Raw genomic sequence first — 22,093 nt, 5'->3', positions numbered from 1 at the left:
AAGTGGTCTGGCTTTGGATAAAAAGCGTCCGCTAAATGAAATGTAATGTTCTGTTTAGTGAAAATAGTCCATATGAAAATAATTACAATAAATCACCTCTAATAATAAGGCATTTTATTTCGTAACACACTTTTCACAACTCAAATATTAACAGCAGCCCTTACAGCTTTGGCCAAGACAACAACCCAAGATACTCACTCCTAACCGCTAAGCTAGCGGAAGTTAGCTAACGCTAACCCAGAAGTAATCCATCTCCATTCATTTAGCGCTAAACGCTAAGCTAGAACAGCACTGTAGTGGCAGCTGTGGTTGATTTAGTGTGTGGCCCATCTCATGAATCTCTGGATTGAAGTTACTTGTTTATGAATATGTTATGATAATTCTTCATACGTCCATATTTACAAAGCCCTAACCTGATTGGTCATTAATCTTTCCCACAATTCCCTGGGGCACCTGCCTCAGCCATATTAAAGGCAATAGGTTTAAAAATACAGCGTTTTGAAATGTGACAACAGTCACTCTGAAGTCGCCTTGAGCTGTAGAATATATCAAACATGTTTCGATTTGAAACAGGCCGAAAGAAGAAAAAAATAAAAATAATCTGGAACCCTGACTGTGCATGTTGTTCCAATGTAGTGCTTTAAAAAGCAGGTAGCTATGTTATATGATTGTAGCGGCGAGGAGCTCTAAGCTACGAAGCAGCGCCTGGTTAGAAGAATACCTCCAACCGGGTGTGGAAGCAAGCTCAGCGATCCTGGGAGCCACGCTGCCTGGAGCCGCTGTACGCGATGCGACGTCGCCTACAACGCTCCTGGTAGGGTCAACCATGGCAGACGGGTTCCAGGGGAGAGACGAGCTGAGTCGTGCGAGCGGCTCAGCGGGATTTTTTTTTAAGTCGCTTTGGATAAAAGCGTCAGCTAAATATATAAAATAAATATAAATGAAAAAATATATAAACAGAAAATATATATATATAAATATTTGAGAATCGACACTTAATGGAAGCGTTTGTCTTTTTAGTCATTTTGTATAAAGATACATTAATATTAAGTTATATTGTTAGGGTTCGGCTTTGGCTGGGCCCAAGCGCAGACACAGGGACGTCAAGGTAGGGTGACGGAATGGACTTTATTTACTAAACACAGGTGATTTGGGTATAGCAGGAGTTGAATGCATGTTGAGCGGTGAAGTGACGGGGCGGCTGGGCAGGAATGCAGGCAAGGAATCCTGGGCACAGGGAACAGGAGTTAGTAACAGTCAAAAACAATGTAAAGCATAAGAGTAGTCTAAATCATTGCAAGGACTAAAAGAGGCCCAGCGTCAACATACTCATTGAAATGGTGAAATAATCTGGCAACTGGAGAGATGGAGCCAGGGGTATTTAACAGGAAGGACTTGATGAGATGACAGGTGCTGAAGATGATGTGCAGGTGTGGAGATGAGCCCAGGTGCTGTAAGCCACGCCCACGGCACGCACAAACACACACACGTAACAGAGACCAACAGGAGACACGAGACACATAAAAAAAAAAAAAAAAGGACCGGACTATATCTAAAAAGAGCCCCAAAACCACAAGAAACAATGTTTGTTGATTTATTTGCACAAAATGCATTTCCAATAACATTTGTTGATCAGTTCAGTTTTGTTTTGTTTATCTGCAGGCAGTCGGCATGAAACCACCTGTTACATGCATCACACTGAATCTGAAAAAGAAAAAATGAAACAATTGAATTTGAGAATTTCATTAAAACATGAATTCACCCCAAACGCAAATAGCATCTATTTGCAATTTTTCATTTTCTAAACAAATATTTAATTTTATTGTCATGTTCATTGCTTGTAAAATGTTATTTTGATTGACTGACAATCAACTATAGCACAGGTACTATTTTAATTTTACAGCTGCCATGGTACAAATGCAAATAAAATAGCAAGGCAGAGTACATGGACATATCCGAGTGGCTCGGATGGACAATAAAGTCTATTTGTCCAATGTTTTTTTTAATTTTTTTAATACACACATTCCTCGAATTTTTTAACAAAATAAACCATTTTGTTTGCATTTCCAAGATTAAAACAAGGGGTGTCCCAATGGCGGAGGGGTGAACCGCGATTTTTGATATGGCTCTGGATGGTGACTTTTGTTACATAACGTTCCAATTCTCTCTCTACCCCCTCATTTCCTGTCCACTGTCAATTAAATCTTCAAAATGCCAAAACTAAAACTTAGGTCCACAAATCAAATGAATTAAAACAACACATTACCCATTCAGTGACTGGAGGCCTCGGAGTGGGTGGCTTTTTTGCCGAACACATGGCACACTGTGTTTCCATGTCAAAAACTAATGAAAATAATTATAGAAATGTTGCATCTTTTGTAGTACAATATCACAATATAAATTAATATGAAGAAAAGCTGTCACACACCTGATGCGCGGAGTAATTCAAGTGCCATGTTTTGTCGTTCCTCAACAATGTTGTCCAATTGTGTCCCAAAGGCCATGCACATGGACATAGCAGAGGTCCCTCTGAACAAGACTGCAGTAGAATTTCAATATACAAAGCCAAGGATCTGTTTCTCTCGCTGTTTGAATATTGTGAAATTTTGAATATCATTATGGAATTTAAGCAGACTTTGAATTCACCTTTCTCCAAAACTGTACAGTAATATCTAAAGGCCATGCACATGGACATAGCAGAGGTCCCTCTGAACAAGACTGTAGTGGAATATCGATATACAAACCTTAGGATCTGTTTTTATAGCTGTTTGAATATTGTGAAATTATGAATATCATTATGAAATTTAGGCAGACTTTGAATTCACTTTTCTCAAAAACTGCACAGTAATATTTGGAGGCCATGCACATGGGGATAGCAAAGGTCACCCTGAACAAGACTGCAGTGGAATTTTGATGTACAAGTACATGGATCTGTTTTTATAGCTGTTTGAATATTGCGATATTGTGAAATTATGAATATCATTATGAAATTTAAGCTGACTTTGAATTCAATTTTCTCAAAAACTGTACAGTAACATTTTGAGGCCATGCACATGGGCATAGCAGAGGTCATCCTGAACAAGCCTGCAGTGGAATATTTATGTACAAGTCTATGGATCTGATTTTATAGCTGTTTGAATATTGTGAAATTATGAATATCATTATGAAATTCAAGCAGACTTTGAATTCAATTTTCTCAAAAACTGTACAGTAATATTTTGAGGCCATGCACATGGGCATAGCTTAGGTCATCCGGAACAAGACTGCAGTGGAATATGTATGTACAAGTCTATGGATCTGTTTTTATAGCTGTTCGAATATTGTGAAATTGTGAATATCATTATGAAATTTAAGCTGACTTTGAATGCAATTTTCTCAAAAACTATACAGTAATATTTTGAGGCCATGTACATGGACATAGCATAGGTCATCCTGAACAAGCCTGCAGTGGAATATGTATATACAAGTCTATGGATCTGTTTTTATAGCTGTTTGAATATTGCGATATTGTGAAATTGTGAATATTATTATGAAATTCAAGCAGACTTTGAATTCAATTTTCTCCAAAACTATACAGTAATATTTTGAGGCCATGCACATGGGCATAGCAGAGGTCCCCTTGAACAAGACTGCAGTGGAATATTTATGTAGAAGTCTATGGAACTGTTTTTATAGCTGTTTGAATATTGTGACATTGAGCTGGCCCCAGTACCGTAACACCTTGAATAGAGGTGCATTTAGAATTGCAACTGCGGCTCACTCGGCGGATGTGGGCTCACTTGACCGCAGTTCTCGGTACCCAACCCTAGTTATATAAGTGGTCTGGCTTTGGATAAAAAGTGTCTGCTAAATGAAATGTAATGTCATGTTCAGTGAAAATAGTCCATATGAAAATAATTACAATAAATCACCTCTAATAATAATGCATTTTATTTCGTAACACACTTTTCACAACTCAAATATTAACAGCAGCCCTTACAGCTTTGGCCAAGACAACAACCCAAGATACTCACTCCTAACCGCTAAGCTAGCGGAAGTTAGCTAACGCTAACCCAGAAGTAATCCATCTCCATTCATTTAGCGCTAAACGCTAAGCTAGAACAGCACTGTAGTGGCAGCTGTGGTTGATTTAGTGTGTGGCCCATCTCATGAATCTCTGGATTGAAGTTACTTGTTTATGAATATGTTATGATAATTCTTCATACGTCCATATTTACAAAGCCCTAACCTGATTGGTCATTAATATTTCCCACAATTCCCTGGGGCACCTGCCTCAGCCATATTAAAGGCAATAGGTTTAAAAATACAGCGTTTTGAAATGTGACAACAGTCACTCTGAAGTCACCTTGAGCTGTAGAATATATCAAACATGTTTCGATTTGAAACAGGCCGAAAGAAGAAAAAAATAAAAATAATCTTGAACCTTGACTGTGCATGTTGTTCCAATGAAGTGCTTTAAAAAGCAGGTAGCTATGTTATATGATTGTAGCGGCTAGGAGCTCTAAGCTACGAAGCAGCACCTGGTTAGAAGAATACCTCCAACCGGGTGTGGAAGCAAGCTCAGCGATCCTGGGAGCCACGCTGCCTGGAGCCGCTGTACGCGATGCGACGTCGCCTACAACGCTCCTGGTAGGGTCAACCATGGCAGACGGGTTCCAGGGGAGAGACGAGCTGAGTCGTGCGAGCGGCTCAGCGGGATTTTTTTTTTAAGTGGTCTAAGTTTTTTTAAGTGGTTATTTAAGTCGCTTTGGATAAAAGCGTCATATTTAAAAGCGTTATATTTATTATATAAAATAAATATAAATGAAAAAATATAAACAAAAAAATGTTTTTATATATATATATATATACATAAATATTTTTTTTTATACAAATATTTTTTGTTTATATATTTTTTCATTTATATTTATTTTATATTACATTTAGCTGACGCTTTTATCCAAAGTGACTTAAACCAGACCACATACATTATATATATATATATAGAGAGAGAATAAAAAATCTAATACAAAATAAATATATAATATACATATATAATATATTTTTTTATTTTAATATATTTTTTATAAATACAAAAATAAATATTTATATATATATATATTCTTTATTTTATATATATATATATAAAATAAATATAATACAAAAAAAAAAAAATATATATATATATATTTATATTTCTGTTAACTTTCTCTGTACATCATCCACTTACATTTTATAACAACTTTTGGTTTTATAAGAACTTTTATTTAAACGTTTCATAAACGAAATGAGCAACTAAGTATCACTCTTAACATGATTAATTTTAAGAGTAGCTTTAGTCTATCCGCCGCTCGCTTGGTTCGGTGGAACCAGAAATAAAGGGTTGAGTTAATTGATGCTCCTTCAATTCTTTTACTACTCTGATAATTACAATATGTCCAGGCGTTTAGACAGTCCACAGTCTGAATACTCAGGACTTTGTTATCCAGGCTAAGACCGTTTTAAGGCTTTAGAGGGGAAACAAACACTTGGCGCGATAACGTGTTAAATAAGACACATGTGACATATTTAGATAGTCTTTAAAACACTTGTCCATTTATTAATCAAAACGACAGAAAGGTAGCCGGAACAAGAGACACGATCGACAGAATCAACATTCAAATTCTGACAAACATGGCGGTTCCTGTAAAGTGCCAAACAAGAAAAAAGAAAAGCCTCACTGATAATACATATACACACACACACTCGCATAAACAAACACCACATAGAAAACTAGATCTGTACACACAAACATTAGAAACCATATAAAAACACTGTGCCGAGCAGCTGCTGGAGTGTTTTCTGTGACAAAGAAAAGAGGCGTTTGATCAGTAGTTCATCTGCGACTCCGGCTTTTCTCTGAGAAACCAAAGTCATGAGTGCTCGTACACACTGTGCAATATTCATCAGTAAAAACCATTAAACCCCCGCGTCATGTAATACATTCTAATGCCGCTCAGAAACGAGACATTTCTGATGAAGGCACACGACAGGAAGGGCCGTCCCTGATGACGCCTTGTCCGGCGCCATGGAGACGAACCTCCCACCTAGATATCACTTATACAAACATCAGACACAAGTATTACGTAACACCCACCAGCGGAAAGCATGTTCTCACTGGGGAGCAAAACAAATAAATCACCACAAACCATGATTTGCGTTCCAGTTTTGTCACTGAACTCCAGACAGTTCATAACTTTGGTAGCTTGTTGGCTTTCCCATGAATAAAAACTGATCCGTTTACCTGCAGATATTCACCTAAGTTCCTTTTACTAAACCATGGCTGTATCCTGCGATGATGTAATAAGCTAAAAAAATAAGCTTTGAGGTTAATAGTAGAATGTTTTCTATCAAATGATATCCTTTGTAACGGCTTCACGTGTAACAATGAGAATGTAAACGTTGTGCAAGTTTGAGTGTTGACCAGGTCACCTGACCGCTCAACCAGAAAGACCATTCAGTCACAGAGACGAGACATACAGAGCATGACACCTTTGATCCTGGATTAAAAAATAAAAGATAAAAAAAATAAAAGGCTGTTAAATAACATACAAAAAAACATTTGAAGACAAAAACAAAATGGTCAAAAATGAGAAGCTTTTTGATGATGAGTCAGAGTTTGTGACAAGAAGCCTGCTGGCGGCTTTGAGGAGTCACGTCCTCGGCCTCCTCCGACTGTTCATTTCAAAATAGGCGTCCTCGCTTTTGCCCTTGTGTTGCTGCATCTTCTTGAGGACGCTGGGCTCGGTCTTTGCAGCTTTGATGTTGGGGATGGTTTTCTTCGGGGCCGGAGCCGCGTCGGGCGTGACCGTGGACCTCCCGTTGGTGGGGTTGGTGGTGGCCGCTGGCTTTCGCCCCACCCTCTGTGCTGGGGCTGCTGTTTTCTGATTGGCTTTGCTGGCGGGAGACGGGCTCGTGTTGCCCCCTGGGACCCGCCCGGGGACAGCAGCGGCTCCGCTTGGAGGGGCAGCTGCGGCGCGTAGAGGGGCCGGAGCGCTACGTAGAGGGGCCGGAGCGCTACGTAGAGGGGCCGGAGCGCTACGTAGAGGAACAGCAGCCATCTTGTTCTGGACCGGCCCCTTGGCTTTGGCTGCGACCTCTTTGCTCTTCGGCAGGGAGCGGGTCGGCTTTGGCGGCACCGGGGAGGCCGCCCGTGAACTGGGGGTGGGGGTCCGTGTTAGGGGCGCTGGCGTCGCTGCACCCCTTGTGGTCGTCCGCACCCGCCTGACGGCCTCTAGACGGAGGCGCGAGGCCGGGGAGCCTGGACGCCGCTGAGCAAGGAGGCGTGAGCGCTGGCTGGCGCCCGACGGGGGCCGGGCATCCCTTGAGGCGGGGCCCCATGCCGGTGCGGTGACGGGGCGAGGCGCAGAGTCGGCGACGGGAGAGGCGCAGGGGCTGGAGGAGGGCTTGGGGAATTTGGAAGACGGCTCGGGGCAGACGGGGCTCCTGGGATGAGAGGCGGGGCCACGCGGTGACGGTCGGAGCCTCAACTTGGAGGCGGGGCTTGGATCTGCACGGGCATGCGACGGCGCCGAGGACGGAGTCAGAGCTCTGCGATGGAACGGAGCGCCCTGACCCCCCGGGCTGGGGGTCTGTTTGGAGCTTCCCACCGGCGTGGAGGGCAGAGAGGAGCACGCTTTGGTGGTGGTGGTGGACAGGGGCAGCTGGGTGGGCTTCCTGGGAGATGAGGGCGTCGCCTGCAGGTTCTTCTTGGGCGCCGAGGCCACGCCCCTCCTGGGCAGTGTGGGCGTGCAGGCCGGGGAGGCGGCGTACGAGCGGCACGCCTGACCCGCGGAGGAAGACGACGAGGAGGTGGAGGAGGAGGAAGAGGAGGACGAGGAGATGAGGTCGTCGACCGCGGCGAGGGGGTCCATGTCGGGAGGAGGGGGTGGAGCCGCGTTGCCGCGGTGACCGCCCAGGCCGGGGGGGCCTTTCTGGAAGGCCAGGATCTTCTGCTCCAGAGTGGTGAACTGCAGCACCCGCAGCGGGTCGTACTTCATCAGGAAGCCCCGCAGGGTGTCCCAGCCGCCGCCGACGCGCACCATCACGTGTTTCCCATGAAGCATCTGCACAGGGAAATAAATCAGCTGGTAAACACGTTTTGTTGATCTTTGTCAAAAACAATCTACAGTGACGCATTCCTTCCCAAAATAGAGTAATTATGATGTAATCGTCTAATGCAATGCGTCACTAAAGAGTTTACATGTGTCTAATCACGGCCTCCAGTGATGTGGTGAAGACTCCTGCATCTCTGCACACACACACACTCACAATCACACACACTCTCACAATCACACACACATACACATGTGCTTCTGCTTTTTGTATTACACAAGTTGACCGTTGCAACTTTTGGCTGCAATGTTTATCTCCCTTTCTTGTATTTTCTGGATGGAACTGGATTCTGAATGTACTACTCAAATAGATATTAATATAACTTCTATCTTAGAGGAACACAATAATAAACCGTCATATGTATTTCAAAAGAACTGACTAAATGTGCCGAAGAGTGGATGCACTCACCCGGATGAAGAGGGTCTTGTCTCCCAGTCTGTAGCGTCCCTCAGACAGGTACTCGATGGAGACTCGGTTGGCACAGTTGCAGGGTGGGTCGTCCATGCCGTGCTCCTGCAAGGGACACAAGAGGCTCATAAGGCGGCCATGTTGGCTGATACTAATATCTCTTTGTAAACGTATGATAGGATTATGTGTTTAAACCCAACGGATGGCTGGAAAACAAAGCAAACGTTTCAGGTTCTCCCGTTTTTTTACAGCATGCATCAGCTAGCAACCATGCAGTTACACACCGATTAGTGACACGTCTAATAAAAAATACATAAATGTAAAAACGGGAGCATGAAGACACACTGGACCAAAATAACTGGCAGCATTTGCTCCAAGCTGCAGCTCACAGACTGATATTTGAATGTGTAAAATGAAATATGCATCTGGGAACAAAGATAATAGTTTATTACTTTTATCCAAACCGCCTTCGAATGACTGCAACTATTTTCATCCCAGCTGTCTCCTCTTGAATAACCACCTCCCCCCAAACACTGACGGCATTAGAGCCTCTGAGGGGAATAAACACGCAACAACGACGGTGTGACGATCACAACTTCCATCAGCTTTGTTTTAGAACGTGTTGATGGAGGAGGCTCCGCTCAGAGAGAGAGAGAGAGCGGCACATGAACACTTCCTCCCTTAAGCGTACTCGTGCGACTGAGTCACGGCGGCTGGCCGGTCTGAGCGTCACGTGGTCGAGCTGCGATGCGTCATACCCCGCGGGGCGCCAGTGAGGCGGCCCTCAAATGGGTCGCACATGGGCCGCCGACGTCACGCTAACGGGATCAGCTGCGGGGCCGTTCGGCGCTCGGCCGGCTGTGAACGCCGGCGTGCAGACAGACGGCTCGCCAGTATTGCAAGCGTTTGGTGGCAATGAGAGACGAGGAAGTCGGTTGGAAACATTTATAGTTTGAAAAAAGAAAACCGTACGGGGATTAGCTTCCGGTCACGTGTCAGGACTCACCCCGGGCTGGTAGAGGCCGGCGTGCTGGCAGCACACGCTGAAGGTTTTGACGGCCGCAGGCGGCTCCTGCGTCATCAGCAGAGTCTCCTCCAGCTCGATCTCTTTCTCCAGCTTCACCAGCACAGGAGGCTCCACGCCGTACCTGAGACACACACACACACACACACACACACACACACACACACAGCAGAGTTCACAGCCTCGGCCGTCGGCACCTGCGCTCCTTCTCCCTCCTCCTGCGTTCAAACACTCACTTGGAGACGATGCGGCCGATCTCCAGGAGGCAGAGGCAGACTTGGCGAGGCTCCTTGTGCAGCACTGAGGCAGAAGAACAGTTTACGGTCAGATGATGTGAAGAAGCAGCTGCCGGCTCGGCTGTTCTTCAGTAATACACTCGCAAACAAATTTAAAAATGTAAAACGGGGGGAGGTGAGGTGTTGGTGATGAAAAGGATTCACGTGCCACATAACGTGACACTGAGATAAAGTTAGTTATTCCCTGAGGGCCGTCGGGTGATTCATGCGGAAGAGGACACAGCTTTGGGGCCGCAACTGGAAAAGTCGCACAAGGACAAGTCTTTAAACTAAAGTTTTCGTATAATCACAGCAGACGTATGGCCTTCTTTCTTAAAAATCGCCCCGATCCTTTTTTTTTTTTTGGAGAGCCATTACTTGTAATGAAGCGATGCCCCCTGCAGATTCCTCAGGCGATTGGTCTCCACAACAGATCCTATTAAACCATTAAGAAGTGAGGCTTAAACAACAGAGCTCTGCAAAAGGAGCTTACAGCCGCAGTCTAGTCCGTTTCACGCTGATAACATCCTCCACGATAGCGTGTCAACTCTTAATAGGAGTTAACTATATTCACGTTAGCTGGTGTTCTCATTGATCGGATCAAGTCATCATCCGAGTAAATCATTAAAAGAACTCGTCTGCACATGGAGTCTTTTTGGAGTTTTGGAGATGTACCAGTCCATGACTGATTCTTCTGTTGCTTGGACTTTGAACCCTTAACTCTTTTTTAATCTGGTTATTTATTCAAGAGGTAGGGTTGTGATAATCAATGGCAGAGCACCAGAAGTAGCTCTTTCATAAGTTACTGTGGGTTCCTGCAACGAGCGAGATTTGCATCTACATAACCAGGAACAGTCGTCAGGCCGTATCAAACAAACAAAGTCCTTGTTTCTGAAAGCTCACATTGACCTTTGACACGCGGCTTTATTTTAGTTGGCTGGATTTTAACAAAGTGAAGCCTGCTGTACATGAAGGAGAGAAAGAAGGAGGACAACAAAGGAGTTTCACTAGAAAAAGTTAATTTGAAGAAGAAAAAAAACAGATGGCAGGCTAATTTTACATAACTATAGATGTTTTTGTGTTATGTTATTCAGCCAAAACATCTGCTTCATTTGTTTAATGACAAAGAAGGAGGCATGTGAGGTGAAACAGAAATACGGAGAAGGAACGAAGGAAGTCGATCTGCTGCCGCTCTTACCGAGGCCCTCCGACTCAAACAGGTAGGTCTCCTCCACGCCGACGTGGCGGCACCAGGCCAGGAAGTTGGCGGTGTTGTCGCGAGCGAAGAAGGAACCTGGAGAGGCGTCCCGCTTGCACGCGATCTTCCTCGTGGAGAACAGCTGCGGGGGGAAGAGATCACCATGAGACGTTTAGGTTCAACAACATCAGGATTCTCACGTGCGCCGCTAACTGCACCGCTAACTGCGCCGCTAACTAATCGAGAGGTTTCCCGCTCACCTTGCAGAGCTCGGCGGGGCAGCTCTGGGCGATCTTTGCCTGCAGCACGCCGATGAGCTGGCACAGCTTCACGCCGTTGTTCAGCTCGTCCATGAAGAACTCTGCTCGCACCTCCTCGCCTGGAAAAGTGGAGAAAGGGGCGATTAAAAAAAAGTTACATCTTCACTTTTGTCATCTGCAAGAGCACTTAAAAAAAAAAGATGTACAAAATAATTACAGCCTGGATTTATTACAAAAATCTTCTTTACTCTTTTCCCCCTCCCCTTTACGGTGTCGTTTGTTTTCGACGTCACAAACAGACAATGTCGGCTCCTTTTATGGCGCTCCCACGACCCCTCCCTGTAAATCACCGCCCTAGGAAGCTCAACAAAAGGCCGTGTGAACTGAATTCGCATTGGGAACAAAATCCCCAAAAAGAAAAACGCTAAGTGACAAAAGATTGCTCAACAAAAGTGTATTTCTCCGCCTCGAGGCCTGAAACCCTAGATCCGCTGCACGCCACCTGCTCCCGCAGCATCCGGCCCCACGGGATCCACGGTCAGATTGGGTTTTAAAAAGTCTAAAAAGAAATGTGGGATGCAGGCCCTCGCGGTCACGGTACCAAATCACTCGGTACCTGCCCACATTCCTCAGGAGAACCAACAGCTACCAGTCAACAATGGAGTCAGTTTCCAGTCAGCTTCAGTTTCCTCCCTGCTCCATTGTGTCGTAGCGGACAATAGACGTCAGTAGAATAGTAGCGACGGATGAAATCAGGGAGTTTGTTCCCCTCCCCGCACGTCAGCGTCTAAATCCAATTACATGGGAGTCGACTGTGCGTCGGTACTTTTCCTAGCCAGGAGGGGGAAACTGTCAGCATGTGTTGATTCTGATTGACTTGGAGAAAACACGGCTTTGACTTTTAAAAAATATGAAACATTGGGAACGACCAAACGTGCACCAAAATAAAAATACATAATATTTGTTGCATCTGTGATATTTAAGAATTGGAACAAGACATTGCTGTATGTCACATCTGTTTAGAGACAATGGAAAAGCATATTAAGTTCTTTGACTAGGGGTGAAAAGTTAAGACTCAGGAACAAATGTAAAAATGTACTAAACTGACAAAATAAAAAAGGTGAACGCCATCTTTGAGCTGTACAACATACACACGACATGTACAGGCTCTTAATCACTCAAAATATTAAAAAGGTGAGAAGAAATGGCAACCATTGCTAAAGGTTAGTGTCCTGCATGTGCACAGGTTTGGACAAATCTACTCAGCTGTATGTATCCATAACACTACACTGTAGTTAAGTCTAAATCACAAAGAAATGAACATCTGTTTCCCATGAAAGATGTCAAAACAACATACCAGACGGTCCGGGGGTCAAACACAACGAGAGAAATAAACCCACTCAAAGCTGGAGTCGGCACGCAGCTCTTACCCAGCATGCCGCTGAGCCAGATGGCCAGGTCCTCCTGCATGGGCACCAGGGTGGCTTCGTGTCGCACCGCCAGCCACTGGTCATACTGGAAGACGTCTGTGAGGCCGGGGCCGTGCCGCTGCGCCAACGGGCTGCGAGGGCTCCGGGGGCTCCGGGGGCTCAGCAGCGGGGCGTCGAACTTCTCGCCGAACCAAACCTGGAGACGAGAGGAGGGAGCAGAGGACGGGGGGTTACCGACCATTTAGGGACGCAAAGAAGAAGAAAACAATCTATGGGTTCTTGGAAAAGAGGCAGCAGCCAACGAAGACCTTGGAAATGATCAAATTAATACGATCCGCATCGCCTCCTTGTACGACTTAAAGGATTAAAACACAAACCGAATAACGTCTCACTCTTCTGATCCAGTCAGTTAGTTCTGGTTTTGTGATCTTACATTTTAAAGAGATGGTCTGGGCATGTCCTCAACAACAGAAACGCATCATCATGGATGCCGTTTTAACCCTGGATATAGGTTAGCCGTTTCTCCACGGCCAACGCATTATCCTACTCTAGTTACCACGCAGCCACTGAGGACCGCTAGTGACCCGTCCGTGCAGAGAGGACGCGGCATGATGCAGCAAACACTTTTTGTTTGCAGCACGCTCAGAGTAAAAACTACAACCTCAGCTCCAACCACGTTAATATTTGTATAAACGTCCTTCATCGCGCCCCGATCAACCCAGCTCTTTTATTTTGCTGCAGAACAGAGACGATGGATATAACGCCGTTGCACTCGACTGATTAAATGGTGTCTGCCACTGGTTCACAGTCCCGGGCCGCTGGTCACGGATGTCCCATCAGATCCATCTCTACCGTCACATCCCTCCGTTACGTTTCCTTCTCTCTCTCTCTCTCGTACTTCCACTCTGCTCCGTCTTTTGCAACGACAAGACTTCACGACGTCTTCGATGTGAAGGGGAGACGGAAAACAAGCCTCTGTGGCACTGGGTTGTTTAGCGAAAATAATTAATATCAGGGTTCAAACACATTTTGACCAATGGGTTTCCAAGACTTTAAACCAAATGTCCATGACCAAACATTTAGTGAAATCTGGGTGTAAACATGACAAAGTGAGTAAATGTAGTATTTAAACTAACAATGAGAATACAAAGCATACAGTAAACCTTACATGACTCAAATGAATGAGACAATAGTTTGATTAAAAGAATAAACATTTATATAGATGCCTGTATGTATGCCTGCTTATATTTTGAGCGTCTTTCTTTTAAAAGCATATTAATTATTTCAAACTCAGCGTAAATGAACGTCATGAACACATGAATATAACACATTTACATGACTTTTACTGAACTTTTGGGATTTTATTTTTTTCAAGGACTTTTCCAGGCCTGGAAATAACCATTTTAAAGTTCCATGATTTTTCCAGGTTTTCCATGAGCATAAGAACCCGGTTATGAATTAGACTTATTTTTAGGGGAAATATGCAGAGGACATATTGTGCACAATTTGGAAACCAAATTGTTGAAATGACTTAAAGAGATAAAGAACGACAAAGCTTCTTTCCCTCAGAAACAGCATGACGTTATTGACATCAACAAAAACATCTACGTTGTTTTCTCTCAACCTTTTAAGTGTTCCCAGGCAATCTAGAAACCAGCGGCAGATGTGCAGATGACGACTTGTGCAGACATTACATAACTCACTGCTGGACCACGCCCTCCATTCTGTTGACATCTGTTTGAGATACAGCCTGTAATCTTCATGTCCGTCACATGTCGTCGAGCAATAACGAGCAGCAGTGAGCGGGTTGTTCTGATTAAAGCGAGGCCCTGACGTTGAAGAGGCCTTGAGTTCATCGTGTTTTGTTCGGCTTAGAAACCGGAAACCTTCTGGCAAGTCAAACAGAGAGGCTATTATACAGGGATGTGCTGCTGATGCCCCGAGAGCACTGCTTGGGATACTCTGACTGAGTGTGATGTAGCTTTAAATGAAGCGTTGGCCCAGCTTTCCCCCTTTACATAGTTCCCGTAAGCAAAGGTTTAAGCACCATGGTCCCTATATAGGAGGAGGCCAACCTGAAACTTCTATTTTTGCTGTGTTTCAATCTTTATTTACTCTTAACCAGTAACATATATATACTAATATTTACACATCTGAACAAAAGCTCACAAGGGTTGCCTTTATTATAACACCAACATTATTCAAATAGCCCTTGTGGTTGCAGAGATACACCCTTTTTAGTTTGGGTATGTTATTTCGAGCAGAATCCTAAAAAAATACCTCGGTTTTTAAAAGGTTAAAGAACGTTTAAAACCTTTGCTTACTGGAACAATGTAAATCTCACATGCTAAGTAGAAAAGATTAGGACTAATTAGAGCAACAATGAGTCTCAATTCATCAGGACGGGTTAAGATTTGGCCAAAACGCTCAACTTTGAACCTAAACTTGTCCGCGGTTTTAATGAGGGGATCTTTTATTCTAAAAGAAAGGAAAACTCAAATCTTTCATGTAGATTAACTGTGAAAACATTTTAACCTCAACGGACCATGATTTAGTATTACACTGCCGTATAATTGGGGGAAATCTCAAGTACAGGCAGCAGAAGTCAAGATATGCTGACCTTTACACCCTAGTGTGGGTCACCCCTACAATTCCCATGATGCAACTCAACGGCATCTTTCTTACATCCTCCGAATCCTAAATGACCGCTCCTTCCAAACCATTATTATTATTCCTGTTTATGATGCAGACATAACCCTGGTGACATCATCAGGGTTTGTTTACTTTGTAAAGAAGACAACTGTTTTCCTACACATAGTCCTCTTTGTAAACTGAACTTCATGCCACTTTAACATCCAGCTTTGACCCAGTTCACCAATTTGATCAATTCAATGAGTAATTTGATTGTCTGGAGAGACATTTAGCCATCAAGGCCCTCTAGTCACTGTTACAATTGGGGACATGCAAACGAATGCTTGTCAAAAGCGACGTCATTGCCCTGAGAAAGGTTGTTTAGTTTTTTCTCGTCCTCATTAGGGTGACCTTTGAACCCAAAAGGGTGGGTGGGGGAGGAGACTGTGGCGAACACCGATAAAAAAAAGGCGAGAAAAATACCTGATGTTCCAGACTTCAAAAAGGGATGAGCCCCCCCACACACACACACACACACACACCTACACACCTACACACACACACACACACACACACACACACGCGGTTCAGAAGGGCAAGCTCCCCTGCGGCGCACTCGAGGTTCACAACAACATATGCGCCTTTCTCCATATTACGCTAATTAGAAGATAAAGCAGGGTAGTGTAGCGTTTAGAGTTACGTAAAAGGCGAAAGTAATACGCGGCGTCACCTGACTGCCGGTTCACAGAGAGCGTTGGGCTTTCACAGCAGCCCAGAGTTGTGAACTACAGTCGGCATCGCGCCGTACAGAGGAGGTTAAGCTGTGCCTCCTTCATCACTTCTGGAATGTGGATCTGTAATCCTGCTACGAAACGCCGCGGACAGAAAGGCCTGTTTGTTACTATTTACGTGGGAGGGGTTTATCTGATGCTCTTAACCTGAGCCACCAAGGACGACTGAGCTCGCCGAAATAATGGCCAATAGCAGCAAGGTCAAAGGGAAAAGTAACTATGAACTCCAAAAATAATAATCTGGATGTGAATTGAAAGATAAAAATGTAAATGTTCATGATCTTTTCTCAAGATTATGATCTTCTCTGGTTATCCAGAGATCCTTTCCCATTGCATAAGCTGCTCTCATGAATGCATCATCTGTTCATATCATTACAAAAACCTTTCCTCCACATTGTGCATCAATGATCCATGTATAGGAAGCCTGTAAGCAAGCGGGGAGATAATGAAAAACCTCAGTTCTTTTCTCACTGTAGCTTTGTCAGATGTTCAGCGACAACTTGAACTAGGGGTTACACTTTAATCAAATAATGCCGTTCCTCCATCCTTTTTTCACTTCATAAACTTCCCATGGCCTGGATGTTGACTTTTGACCTCGCAGGATCACAACTAAACCCAGGGCTGTTTGGTTTGGCCGGCTGAACTAACGGGGTCACGCTGCTCTTTTCAAACACTTGGAGCTCCTCAGGCGATCTGTTTGGTCATTCAGATCCAGTGTGTGTGAGAGTTTCTACAGCCAGCTGACAAAGATGCTACAAGGAGACACCTATCCCTGCTCATAATATAAAATAAAGGGGTATATGTTGAGAAATTCCAAACCCCATCAAGTAAACTCAAAAGCAAGTGTTTAGCCGCTCAGTGAGCATTTGTAGACGTCACAAATAATTTCTGATGTTTGTTCAGACATCCGAGGCACGACACCAAAACCTGCAGACATTATCGCTTGTAACGGTGTACTGTTGCATTAATAGATGAGTGCGTATGCTACTTATACTTCCACGAGCGCGTGCATTTTCAGCACGGCTGGACGGAGCAGTCAAGAGTGTGACCAGCTATCCGATGTGACGGTGCTCTACATGGGCAGTGAAGCTGCGAGCTGAGCTTTGGGACCAGTCACGGTCACCCAAAGGCAGCCGGGGATGATCGATACCCTCACAGGGTGCCTTCCATTACACCCGATACCGGCCACTGTGTGCTAGATTCAGTCTCCCGTTTTCAGCAACCACGCACGCATATACGAAACATGTCGGCACCACGACGGACAATCAAGAGACTATTTTATCGTTTTTGCTCTGTAGCTTTTATAGAGCATTATAAACCACCTACTGTCGTTTCCTCTGCTCTTTGGTATGGAATAGGAATCACTGTAACATGTCTAGTTGCAGTTTACATCCACGCCTGTACAAAATGTCATAACTGTATCCTATTGGACGTTTAAATCAGCTCATCCTTGAGTCAAGACATGAAAACATAGCATGTCTCCAAGGCATAAAAACCACCAAGAACTGTCCTTGATTCATTCGTTTGCATGTTAAAACTATTCTGACCCACGTTTTCGACAGACTAAAAATCATTTTGGGGAAATGAAATGCAGCGTACGACCAATCAAAGCCTCTAACTAACTAACACCAAAACTATTTTGGTGCTGCTGAAGCTCGAGCATCAACGGCTTCACAGCCTCGTCAACACGTCGGCTGAGACGCTTCCTGCCACATGTGTGCGCACAACTGGGATACATATTTTTACAGATCCACGGTCCAAGACGGGCGGGGAGCGCCAGAACTATTCCAAACCAGATGACAGAGAGAGAGAGAGAGAGAGAGAGAGAGAGAGAGAGAGAGAGAAAGAGAGAGAGCGAGCGAGCGAGAGAGAGACACACAGACACAAAGAGAGCGAGAGAGAGAGAGCGAGAAGTCTTTCTCAATGAGGTGCTTGTCATGTGACAACTCTGTAACACGATACGTTTGTTGTTTTGAGGTTTTGGGATGGCTGACATTTCGTTGCTGGGAGTGAAAGTGGGGAAAATAAAAAATAAAAATAGGGTTGAACATTCCACACACACTCCCCCGAAAAAAATGTGCGGAGAAACTCCTCGGGGGCCGAGCAGTGGAGCGGCAAGACGGCGACACAGGTGGGCTCGCCGCAGTTGTTGAGTGGGAGACAGATGTCCGCACTTCTTTATTTAACCGGAATAACTACAGCACAGAGCTTTTGCCCAAATGTGGCCCACAGACTGGTGACTCACTGCCTGGACACTAAGAGTTCAGCCCTACTGCAGTAGAGATTTTAAACTAACTTACTTGAAACTTTAACTAGGTGACATTCTTTTACTCATCTCAAACCTGGACCACAAGGGACTTAAAAAGGACTACATGTCCACACTTGGCCAATCAAAGTGCACCAAATCCAATCTGAGCCTACCTGGATGCCAGTCTGGACAGCCATGACCGATCACGGATGATTCACTTCTTCATTCTGTGGAGAGACAAGACAGAAACTTGGGTCAAAAAGAGATCATATCAAAAAAAAGGTATGCTGTACATCCATCAATGAACGAGGAGGTTCAGATGGTCGCACAGAAACAGTTCAGTAGGTTTTAGAAACATCTTAGAGAGTTCGATGAGAAGACTGATACCACCATCGTGTCTGTGTCAAGTGGAGCTGCTGATCTTATTCTGAAGGCTGAACACAGGGGGAAACAAGGGATTTACTACATACTGGAACCATTTATTGGTGAACAGCAACCTCGAGCTCCTAAATTCAGATAACTGTCAATGACTAGCAATAAACATGGCGAATGGCGCCTGTGCATGAATGAGCAAGCGGTCATTAGAAGGAAGAATTTGCATAATTAACCCCTCAATACTACCATATACGGCTCATTGTGAAAAACGTCAACCATCGGTGACTGTATAATAATTTAAGATGTACATAGTGACATTAAAGTGTTTCACAACAGCATCAATGAATGGTGATGTCGTTATACAAATACATTTAAAGTTTAATGGCCTATAATTTCAATCTCAAAACTGCTTCAACGTAATCAAATATACAATCTAGTCAGGGGGAAACTTGTACACGACTCCGGCAACAGGTCTTGTGACTTGTGTTTGTACCCAAGGGAAAATTCAAAATACGTGAAAATTCGCAAATGCTGCAAGTTATCCTAAATCACTCGTACAAGCCGCTTAAGGGGTTCTTGCAGGAGGCCCAATGACCTTTAAGCTCCATACGGGACATACTCTGATCATCCCATCTTTCTTCAGACACACAGTACACCTCCACTGTCGTAGTGATTCCTCTGCAAAAAGCCTCAGCATTGGAAAAGAAGCCAGACATTAGAGTCTTCCTGTATTCACTGTGTCATAATGAGTGTGTCATCTAATTTACGAGACAGAACATTTTAAATTTGCAAGCCGTCCTGGTGAATCTGATGGAGAAGTGTAATACCATGTAGCCGTCATGGCCCGAGGAGTGTAATAAAGAACATGAGAACGGACAGTTGGACGTTGATAGAAGCTGCAAACGAGCACTCGGGATGCTGCGAATGTCCCTCTGGGTAAAAACCAGCCGGGATGTTGTTGTTGTTGTTTTTTTAATGAATGTGAGCTTTAGAGGATCGGACTTTCTCACGAGGAAGTGATGAGGTTAGTCCGAGTGCTCGTCTCTGCCCTTTCCCCACACAGGATATGAAGGATTACCCCGGAGCTCAACTATCCCCAAGGGGGTGCGTTTGACAAAGAGAGGCGGTGGGTGGGGGAGAAAGCAATCACATGCAAGTAGATCCTAATAACACTGATAATTTGGCAAACACAGCTGAGGCAGTAGTCTCCCAACACCCCCCCCCCATTCTCTGCAGACACACCAACATCACCTCACATAAACCCGTCAATGTCCACCAAGACGGGTGTGAGAAACTTCTATCCACATGGGGTTTTCCACTCATGTCATCACGTGCAGAGTGATGATATTTAAAAAACTAAACGCCTGCATACAAACACCTTGAGAACCGTTAAGATCCCCTCCGTTCATCCGGCCTGAGAGTGCTGCGTGCCGTCATCCGACACCAAAGCTGCAGCTCTGGGCAGAGAAAGATGCAAGTCAGCGGCCGAGGACGGGCCGGGATGACGACGCAAGACAACTTACCTCGGGACAAAAAAGAAAAAGCTGTACGGTTGTCGAGCTGCGGCGAACAACTGCGACCAGCCTCAAAAGCACATCCTCGTCGATGCAGTCAAAAAAGAAAACTGCGCTCAGTGCTGTCCTGCCAGAGAGTCGCTCTCCTCTGAGCGGCGAAGGAGAGGCAGCGAGAGAATGACAGGGAGGGAGGATGGATGGGAGAGGAGGAGGTGCAAACAGAGAGCCCTGACTAATGAAGTGGCTTCGCTCCGCTAAGCCCTGGACTCCCCACCCACCCCCAGCACCCTCCTGTCACGGCGGGACCCTCTCACAAAGCCTCCATTGTTTTCTTAGCTTGCACACACACACACACACACACACACACACACACACACACACGCACACACGCACACACACGCACACACACACGCGCCTTCTCATCTACAAACCAGCAGCCAAACCAGGAACTCCAACCAGGACTTGATGAGATGGAGGTGGGGTTACCTCCACTTCCTTCTCATCCCCCACCTCCCTCTAGTCCACCAGGTCCTCCTAAACCAGCACTCAGCAGAAAGTTTGGGGTGGGAAGCAGAAAAAACAATGAGCAGTTGAGGTTGACAAGCATCAAGAGAGAGAACATCTGCACGTCCATGTGGAACATGAGCACGGTTTCTCTTCCTGAGAGAGCAAAAGGACATGACGTCACACACTCAACTCGGACGCCCAGATGTTGGTTTTCCACAGCTGTTCTGACGACGTTTGGCTGAGATGCCCGTTGTGTGAGCGCACTGTGTAAGATGTTGCGTCACGTGTCCTGGGGCATCGCATCACGCACAAGACTGAATCATCACAAACATGAAAATAGGCGAATTATTCTAACTACGCAAGCTCTTCTATTTGTTGTGTGTTATTAAACCAAACATGCAGAGTGATATTTTGTGCGGTTCAAAGAGTCAATGGCTCTATTCAGAGTCTGAAATTCAGAAAAATAACTCTCGACTAGTAAAGGAAAGAGCATAGAAACATTATATTAGAAAAGCTGTATGGAAACAGCAAAAAAAACGGCGGACTACAGCCATGCGTAGCCTATAGCGCCAACTTCTAACTAGCCGTTTATTCGCTCCAAAACAGTTGATGGGAACGCGGCCAATCTGCATTTCAAGAATCTCTTAAAATCCGCTTGACGAAGTGGTTCCTTTGATGGGCTATGACCTGAGCTTTCACCTCCTCCGTGTGTTTAGGCAGCTAAAGTGAGCGGTCAAGGAGTAGCAGCAAAATACTAAACTGATTGGAATACTTCTGTATAAAGACCATTCTTAAATTCTGGATTTCTAAAGATACCCCTTCTACGGACGATTGGTATAAAGGCTCTTCCACACCCTCCATGACAATGTCGAGGGATTTGTTAAGAATGCGAATGTGTTAATATTTGCTGTGGTTGTTGATTTTTTTCTATTTCCCCCTTTCTTTTGTATTCTTAAAGTTCTAGAGTTCTGTCTTGCAAAGTAGTAAAATCAAAATAAATCTATTAAAAGAATTTGCTTGATTTGTGGCATCAACGAGGCGAAGAGGATTCCGAAGGAGTCAGCGAAGTCTTTTAAAGTGTCCTCTTTGCCCCAAAGCGGAATCGCCAGAAACAGTTTCCGACTGGCGACATTTAGGATTTCAAAAGATGGGGAAACAATCCAGAATGGCTTCTTTTCAGCAAAGAAGGCTCCCTCGGAACCACACGGGACAAAAAGGGCAAATCTTTGGCCGTGGCCTCCAGTTGTGTGCATCTGGGGCCCCGGCGGAGCCGGAGAGCGTGACTCCCTACAGGGACCA

At 44.7% G+C, this 22,093-nt stretch overlaps 1 protein-coding gene across 1 annotated transcript; it reads right to left on the bottom strand.

Moving 5' to 3' along the window:
* Window positions 1-5,552: 5,552 nt before the first annotated feature.
* gas2l3 (growth arrest-specific 2 like 3) lies at window positions 5,553-20,428 on the bottom strand. Its single transcript, XM_079236315.1, has 9 exons — window positions 20,297-20,428; window positions 18,572-18,625; window positions 12,729-12,924; window positions 11,299-11,417; window positions 11,039-11,180; window positions 9,802-9,865; window positions 9,548-9,689; window positions 8,542-8,646; window positions 5,553-8,084 (listed from the first exon to the last, which is right to left on the bottom strand). Exons 2-9 carry the CDS (start codon window positions 18,593-18,595, stop codon window positions 6,672-6,674), a joined length of 2,205 nt encoding a protein of 734 aa, XP_079092441.1. The 5' UTR covers window positions 18,596-18,625; window positions 20,297-20,428; the 3' UTR covers window positions 5,553-6,671.
* Between the last annotated feature and the right edge of the window lie 1,665 nt (window positions 20,429-22,093).

The sequence above is a fragment of the Taurulus bubalis genome (genome assembly GCF_910589615.1).
Source record: "Taurulus bubalis genome assembly, chromosome: 20".
NCBI classification, from domain to species: Eukaryota; Metazoa; Chordata; class Actinopteri; order Perciformes; family Cottidae; genus Taurulus; species Taurulus bubalis.
The sequence above is the reverse complement of the archived record's forward strand: the minus strand, read 5'-3'. Positions and strand labels throughout refer to the sequence as shown.

What these genes read in the sequence shown, in the direction of transcription:
- gas2l3 (XM_079236315.1), bottom strand. Translation starts at nt 18,595, where the DNA reads ATGGCTGTCCAGACTGGCATCCAG. An exon ending in GTTTGAGTCGGAGGGCCTCG is followed by an intron (nt 9,866 to 11,038) that starts GTAAGAGCGGCA and finishes CTTCTGCCTCAG; the next exon opens with TGCTGCACAAGGAGCCTCGC. An exon ending in ACAAGACCCTCTTCATCCGG is followed by an intron (nt 8,085 to 8,541) that starts GTGAGTGCATCC and finishes TTCCCTGTGCAG; the next exon opens with ATGCTTCATGGGAAACACGT.